At 42.1% G+C, this 8,713-nt stretch overlaps 1 protein-coding gene across 1 annotated transcript; it reads right to left on the reverse strand.

The window, feature by feature from the left end:
- Positions 1-307: 307 nt before the first annotated feature.
- Positions 308-8,504, reverse strand: chordc1b (cysteine and histidine-rich domain (CHORD) containing 1b). The gene is made up of 11 exons (XM_035624067.2): positions 8,297-8,504; positions 4,974-5,023; positions 4,827-4,883; positions 4,502-4,662; positions 3,383-3,483; positions 3,053-3,111; positions 2,004-2,074; positions 1,662-1,767; positions 1,414-1,533; positions 1,258-1,320; positions 308-683 (listed from the first exon to the last, which is right to left on the reverse strand). Exons 1-11 carry the CDS (start codon positions 8,358-8,360, stop codon positions 510-512), a joined length of 1,026 nt encoding a protein of 341 aa, XP_035479960.1. The 5' UTR covers positions 8,361-8,504; the 3' UTR covers positions 308-509.
- Positions 8,505-8,713: the final 209 nt, after the last annotated feature.

An 8,713-nucleotide genomic window follows, 5' to 3' on the forward strand; every position in this document is an offset into this window, starting at 1 on the left:
TCGACTACTAAATTAGTCGCCAACTATTTTGATAATCGATTAATCGGTTCAAGTAGTCTTTATGAAAACGAGAATTAGCCAAAATTCTCTGATTTCAGCTTCTTAAATGTGAATATTTTCTGGTTTCTTTGCTCCTCTATGTCAGTAAACTAAATATATTTGGTGTGGAAAAAAACAATACATCATTTGGGAAACACAATCTTATTTTTCCACAATTTTAGGACAGTTTGTGGCCCAAACAACCAATCGATTAATCGAGAAAATAATGAACAGATTAATCAATAATGAAAATTACCGTTAGTTGCAGCCCTTAAAAAAAAAAAAAAAAGGACCAAAAAGTGGAGGTCAAGTAAGATGTCGACCGACTGAGCATTCTTAGTTGTGTACATGTTGGGGAATAGTAGTCGGCCCTAAGTTCCACGTCAGCAGAAGAGGTAAAAGGATGAATTGTGTGTGGCCTCGTGATTCAGTGAAAGAAGCACATTGTTTGTTTTTGTTTTTTGATTGTATCATTCGTCTTCATCTTCGCTATCGGCCTCCTCCTCTTTCTTCTCGCTCTCCGTGGTCGGGGGGACGGGGGGAGGGAGGTCCAGACGAGCCCACGACATGGGCTCCGACTTCTTCATGGCCACCTCGATCTTGGCGGCCATCATGTTCACCATACTTTTACTCACGTCTATCACCTGCGAGGGGAAAAAGGGAGCGTGTCAAAAGAAAGAAAGAAAAAAGTACTGTTTAAAAAAGGCCCTAAAGAAAAAAATACGCTATCAGGAAAATCTAACCAATTAGAGCTTCTCCAAACATTTTCTTATCTTACCAGCTGAAGTCCTACGGCGGGGGAAAGAAAAATAATCCAAACTCAAATGATCTTTTACATTCACCAACTTGTGGTGTGGACTTGTAGCCCATGGGGGGGGAAACTATGTCAGAGAAAACAGCATCACTGATAAGCTGTTCTGGCAAACAAGACTAAGTTATGAGCAGACATGTTTTCAATTTGTGTTGTATAATCAGATGATAATTAATTTCCAAGTTACAACTGCTGCCATTTTGAACCCCCCAACTCCCAAATCTCCCTGGTCAGTCGCATATGAGATCGTACGACATCTATCCTCATTAAATTATAATGAACTATAATAACAAGTAGTGAGTCATATCGTGGTGTCTTTGACGTTGTACAAAAACAGCACAGTACAACCAACAGTTTTTTAACGTGTAAGATCTTTTACATCAGGTTGAAGGTGATGTTCTACTTACTCCCCACAAGCTGATCTTCTGCTCGAATTCCTTCTCTCCCTCAAATATAATACGTATGTTGAGCTGAGGCGGAAAGAGAGAAATAAACATTAGGTTGAAAAAGGCACACACACAGTTTAGATATACAGAGAAATCATATACGATAATAACCCCCACCGTGGTGCTGTTTGCATCCACGTAGCACAGCTCAGGGATGGCGTTCTTGGCGTAGATGGAGATGATGACCTGCGACCCGGTCTGGTGCCAGTCGAACCGACACGGAACCACTTTCTTACCCTGCAGGCAGACGCGTGATACAAAAATTTAAGAGTCTCTACCTCAGAGCATTTTTCACTCCACTGTACAAAGTGTTTGTGCCAGACTCCACTAGATGGAGTCACAGCTGAGGCTCTTTCACGCCCTACCGTGTCTTTCTTCCTCCATAGGTGTGTTCCCTTGGTGCAGCCCTCTTGAGAGAGGAAGGTGTTGAAGTCGGAGGTTTTCCTCTTGCAGCAGGTCCAGTATTTCATCCTGGAGACGCAGGGAAAGACACACACTGGATTTGTGGCAGTCAATAACTCGTCACTCAAGGGCTACAGTAAACAAGACGAGCAGGGAAGGTAACGGGAACATATATTTGTGTTGCGCTTCTTCTAAAGTTTTCCGGAGAATACCTACGAATTCACGTCAACATAGTGAAACGCAGAGATGGAAAGCTCAGGGTTTTAAGCTTGAATCAAAGAAAAAAAATCATCACTAATACTCACCCTTCATGGAAGATGGGAAATCCAGAGTGGTAGGCGCACACTTCAGAATCGCTGGCAGGGCCTTCGAAACTCTGAGGATAACAACCAAAGTGTGGTTCAACAGAATAAGCACATTGGTTTTTTTTTTATCAAAAACACAAATAATGATAATTTGTTTAGGAAATAAGGTATGCTCAAGTATTGAAACCCTTCATTAATAGTCATAGGATTATAACAACGAGTTATACTTAAACTACTTCTCCAGCACTGTCTCTGTCTCTTTGCAGATGAATGGTCGCATGCAGACGAATGTATTACAATCTGATGCCTATTAAATCCGTAAACATATTTTGGAATTGTACTATCTGTAATGACCCAATATCTCTTTTTCTATTTAAGACCTTATGGGGGGAAAAAATGCAATAAAAGTACAAAAATTTAGACTCTACCTAGACCAAAGTACGAAGCCCTCGAGAGAGAACATCTCACGGCTTTCAATCAAATCACCTAAAGTACAATTGCGCAAGTTATTAAAAGTCTCACTTCAAGCTTTCAAAAAAAACACCCGTCAATGCAGATTTTCTCCTCGCGATTTATGTTCTAATCTTGGGGGTTTCTGCCATGACAGGTCACATTAACTAAATAAATGAAAAAATTGGTTTGAAAAGTGGAGGTGGAGGAAAATGAGCTGTATCTATTCCCACTTAACCCAGAGCGGTGAGTTTTCTTTGGGACATTCTTCGGGCTCAGAGTTTCAGCACATCTAATTTGAAACATAATAATGGATACTACCTGGTGCCAAGTCTTAATTTGGAAGTGGGTTGATGTCAGTATCTAAATAACTGTGTGGGAGATATAGCCCTTTAGAACGGTGCCCCAAGTACCTGGAGTACAAAATACTTTCAGTGGTGACGGCGTGTGGATCGAGATTGGTTTTAGAAATTAAAAACCTTTAAGCTGCTGTAGTCGAAGCCCTGCAGAGACACGGGTGGGGATTTTTCCTTTTTTCCAACACTATGAGAATTTATTCCGCAATGTTTTCCACATCACTCACAGACACATTCACTTACTTTGGTACACCCTCCGTTTTTACAGCATGTTCCAATCTTGATCTCGTCGCTATCTTCCTCTGTAAAAAGACGGGGAGACAGATGAACTGACAACCTCGACTTTAAAGAGCATCGGAAGGGGAGAAAAAAAAAAATGCATTAACTTAAAACGCATTGTCTTGTCCCTGTCAGCTGTCAAACTCCCAGTGGCCATCCATTAACTTCTGCTGTCAACATGACCTTCCCTGTTACTATGTAACAAGAAGTGGATGGTGATGAAGAGGACTCGGAAAACAACAAGAGTGAGGAGGAGACGGCTGTGTGGAGGATGAAGCTCTGTTGTTTCCTCACCTTTCTTCTCTTCTGCATCTTCAGACAGATGCAGTTTCTCCAGAGCCTGCTTCAAGGAGGCAGAAACTTTGTGCTGCATTCTCACAATCGGCTCATCTGCGCTGTAATTGTAAGAAAAACTTAAAATGTCACGGACATGCTCCGACACAAGACACAGACAGAGTCGCACAGATCTGATCTCTCTTCACTACGATGGCACTCTCATTAAAAAAAAGAAAAAAAAGAATATCTGTTGGTTGTAATGGATGCACGCGCAGTTTTCTTTAACAAGACTGTGTGGTATTAAGAGTCAGTACGGTATCCACGTTCTCCTGAGCGTTGCAGAAACTCCCCCGCGATCTGATCGATTCCTCTCAAAATCAGATCACATGCCAAATTAAGATCGATTCCGATGAGATCGTCAGATCGCCCCACCCCTACTACCCGACACCTTAGGAGACGTGCAAGCGTCGGATGATACGACTCAGGTGTTTTGGCCTTGTGGTAAACGCGCCCGCCTCCTGGTACCCGAGGCTGCGGGTTTGAACCCCGACCAGTGCAGTCAAATCATCAACAACAATCAATCTTTCTCCGAAATCACTTACTGCTTCTTTTTTTTTTACTTTCAATATGGAATACATTATTGGCACAAAAATAAATCACTTCAAAATTCGGTCTCTGGTATTAATGTAGCCAAAGACCAATATGACTACTTGAAAGGAGTTTCACTGTTCAGCAGTAATCACTTCACCAGTCCACTTTCTTTTGAACTGTGGGTGGAAGTACCCTGGGTAATAGACTGGAGAACGCCTCGGCGAATTTTTGATGATTTCAGACGATTTCAGATTAAAGTCTCTGATACTGTACCTATCCTTTTTGTGCATTTCATACTAGAGCGGAATAATTCAGAGTAGAATTAAATCTTTGGAGCCGATTGCACAGAAAGCATTAAACTTGATGTGCTGAATGGAGGAGAGAACCGTGTTCTCCTTCACCTGCTTATTGACAGAGTTGTGACACAATCTAAATCTTTGGATCTGCAGAATCATGTCTGCTTTAACGTGGGGAAACGGCACAAATAATGAGAGCTGGGGGAATTCTTATAGTATTGATTAAAATACAAAATAAACCATGTCTGACCTTGGTCTGCGTATCGCCTTTTGAGGCATTGGCGCGGAGATGATGTACTCGTTAAACTTTGGTTTTTGGTCGTCCGCCTCTTTCTTTTCTACCGATGAAGTCACGTCTGGTTTCACTGGCTCGGGGGGCTTCTCTTTGTCGTGAGGACCTTTGGTGCAGCCCTGCGAGGAGAAAAGCCACCGTGTCGGACTCACTAAGACAATGAGGGCTCGGGCCAATACATGGCCACAGCTACGAGGTGGGCAGTCAATGCTCGTGAAAACAATAGACAATGGAAACATTGGGAGGATTAGAAGTATGGATTAAAACGGAGACAAAGACTCACAACGATGCTGAGGAAGTCAGAGAAGTCTGTTGTTCTTCTCTTGCAGCAGGACCATCCCTGGAGGAAGTTACAGAGGCATTCACTTTAACCAGGAAAAAAGAAAAGACTACATAACACAAGCTGACGGTGCATTCTCAGCCATTTTACCTTCAATGCATCATGGAACACTGGGACGCCCGGGTGATAGGTGCAGCCATCTGTGAAGAAGAAAACAACGCTGATTAATTAAGAGGAAAATTATTCGATAATACTGGAAGAAAACAAGTCTCGCCCCCGTGCAAACTTGACCGTTTACAGGCTTGTTGTAGCTCTTCTGGCCCACTTCTAATGAAATCTCCTTTCATAAATAATTGAAACATTCAGCTTTCATGAGAAGGGCTTCACCCTGAATTTGCTCAGTTATGCAAAATGCCCATTTCTTTTACAAAATGCTGAGTAGAGCCTGCTTTTGAATGTGGCAAAGGTATTTTGTAGGTCAACAACCAACTGCAAGAAATCTGTAGTTACTTAGTGACAACTGTCTTAATGATGTGATGATGATTGTCTCCTCCTTTAATGTGTCTCAGAGGTCAGCGGTGTCTTCACACGTTCCCTCCACAAGTCAGAATAAGGCGCTTATGTCCGGCCAGAACTCCAAAGCGAAGCCTAACAGTATTTTTTGAAGTCCTTTGGTGCATTATTTAATAAAAAAAATGTTAAGACTTGAAGTCTGGATTCAAATGATCTGACAAGAAGCCAAAATCAAACAATGTAAATTATGTGCAGATTGTTGCACAGAAGTTATTTAATCTAAATTCTTTCTCTTTGATGCCAATCTAATAGAGTGATAAAGAGTCGGAAGATCCATCCAAAATGTTTAGAAAAAGTTCAGCAGCAACTTAACCCAAAGACTCTTGAAACATAATGTGATCATTTTGTGGACAAGACTAACAACCAGCAGACAGATAGGGCAAATCAAAAGAACAACAAAGCATAAAAAGAAGTTTTTTAAAGATAATGATCATTTTTCATGTAAAATATAAACTATATTTTTCAATGGGTTTTCACATAAAATGCACCAGATGATTAGCATTTGACCTTGTTGAGAGCAGCAAAACAAAATACACAATGAATAAATTAGAGCTTTGGAAAACTGGTAAAAAAGACACCGGATGATAGAACAGTTTTAAACTGATGGATCTATGCTACTTTTGAGATAATCAGAAATTTTGAAACTGTTTTTTTGGGAATGTCAATTACATGGAACAGCCACAAAGGACAAACCCCTTTGGACCACACCATTAATGAAGCATTTTCCTCCTGACAATACAGCCCGAGCTGTGGCCATTCCATACTAATGCCATTGATACACATCTTAGAAAGAAAGGTAATGACAATATACTCTACTGTTATGGAAAGAGGCATCCTATTAAAATGAAAATTAGACTTAACTCGTGCAAACGGGGGTCTGGCTCCACACAATGTTGTATTACCTGAAAACTCACTGGGGGGTTTTCCGAGAGAGCTCAAGACAATGTTACTGCCTTCGAAGTTAAATTGTGTTTAGATTAGAGGCTTCATGCTAACAATGGTCTCGAAAAACAATTTTTTTTTTATAGAGGAAACAGAAGATCGTCAGGGGAATAATCATGACAATGATCTTATCCCCGAACAACCTGATGCACGTTATTTTCCTGGTGGTTTTGTTGGGGTACTGCACTTTTGTCAAATTTTGTCATCTGTGTAATTTTATCAGCTAAATGTGGAAAATATATGAACAATTTTAGTATTTCTCACATAAAAACACAATGGTGTTTGCAATAGACGTTAATCCAAACCTATTAACACCAACTCAACAATGCTCCCGTACGTATTTCTGGAGGACACGTTTGTAAAACACAAGACAAAGGGAAAAAAAGGGATTGTTTTATCTATCCCAGGATGATTAATAGTTTTTAAACTGTCCGTTACATTAAGTCAAGTATTTCCGTCATTGTCATAAATACTGATAAACTACAATAACTTAATCCATCCATCCATCCATTTTCAAACACTGCTAATCCTTTGAGGGTCGCAGGGGGGTGGTGGAGCCAATCCCAACTGAGACTTGGCAAGAGCCGGAGTCCATCCTGGACAAATGGCCAGTAACAATGACAACATCAATTTGTCCAGATTTTGAAATGACTGGTTATGGGGGAGGTTGCTCTCATTGCTGGAAATGTGGGTTCAAAATATACGTTTGGAGTTCCTCAGGGCTTGTGGTAGTAAGGAAAAAAGAATTGCTTGTGATGAAAACACCTCACTCATTGGGTTTCTCCGATTTTCTGCTCATAATTTTGCATCTCCGCATGCTACAGTGCAGACATTAGGCAGTAAAAAATGTCTGATACGGTGTATCGGCCGTTATATGAACCAAAACAAATTGACAATGATTCCTAAAATGACATTTTCTAATCCTTCTGATACAGAAATGTCATTGAGGCTTGATATTTTTTCAGTTTTCATCATAAACCTCAACATGAATAACTATAAATGAAGAAGGAACACAAATACAAGCAAATATGGAGCACTAAAAAAGTTTTGGTAAATGGTAAATTGCCTGTTCAAGTGTCAGTGTCACATTCATACACTGCAGAAGGAGCCGTCAGAGGCAATTTAGGGTTTGGAAATCGTAGAAAAAAAGAGAAGAAGAATTCCTATCGCCAAACATAACCAATATGTCTGTTTAAGGCTCATATCATCCGATATGATCGACCAGCCGATATATCGGTCGGGCTCTGTCCCGCTGTGCAGTTCAGGGTCGAGGTGCACCGTGGTGATTATTTTAGCATCTGTATCCAGGTGCCCGTCACCTCTCATCGCTCCTGCTGTCATCTTCACTTCACGACTCATGTAAACCCTCTTCTCCTGGACAACTGGCGTGAGAGTGGATTAGGATTTTCCAGACAGCTTTCAGAGCAGCTGGACAAAAACTAAAAACATGCCGCCTGAAGCACTTCACGACGACTCCAGTGGCCCAGCGAGGTGGTGTCGTGAAGGTTCTTTGATGGAGACACGAAGTCTCCATACTGACCCTGTTTAACTCGTATTTGAAGTGCTTTACACTTCTTCTTCTTTTTTCTTTTTTACATTTGAGAAAACACGGTTGTGATTGAGACATGTACAGTAGAATGACTCGTTCCTGTAACTTACAGTGTGTCCCTGAACGGGACAATGATTAAGTTGGACGTTAGCCCTGCTGCTAGCCTCAACATGCTAACAGCGTCGTGATAAGCAGCAGGCCCACGTGTAACTAGCTACATGTTGTTTTTTTTGTTGTTTTTTATTAGTGTTGATTAAAAGAAGTTCGCACCAGTGTTGGGTCCCACAGCCAGCTAACAGCGGGTTAGCTACACGGGCCCCTGCCCTGTCCCCGGCTTCAGAAATTTCCAGAGGCTAGCTAGCTAGCTTGCTAGCACGAGCGAGAGTTAACGGTGAGGCTAACTACTCACCGTCCGGGTTGTTCTCTGGATCGAACCGCTGCCCACATCCTTTGTTGTAGCACAAGACGGACATGGTGGCCTGGGAGACGCAAGTTGAAGTCAAGTGGCCACTTGTGTGACTGACCGCTAAAATGCTCGCGTGTGTGCGGGAGCCGCTGCCGAAGCGCTCGTTGCTGTACGTGTACACACTGGTCGCACTTCCGGGTGTTGTCGGACGCACTCGGCAAAGATCGGCGCCCAGTCGCTTCCAGCCCGCCTCCTCCATCCCGAGCGCACCGTGGGTCCCACACAGGCGACAACTGATGCTGCCCGACCCTCCTCTGCAAACTTAGCGTTAAGCGACATGTGCTCTTAAACCGCCTTCCTGGCAAAACGAGCATCTAAACTGTTTGAGGACAGTTTTGTGTTTCAACTATTGCAGACGGA

Source organism: Scophthalmus maximus, chromosome 2 (assembly GCF_022379125.1).
Source record: "Scophthalmus maximus strain ysfricsl-2021 chromosome 2, ASM2237912v1, whole genome shotgun sequence".
Lineage (NCBI taxonomy): Eukaryota > Metazoa > Chordata > Actinopteri > Pleuronectiformes > Scophthalmidae > Scophthalmus > Scophthalmus maximus.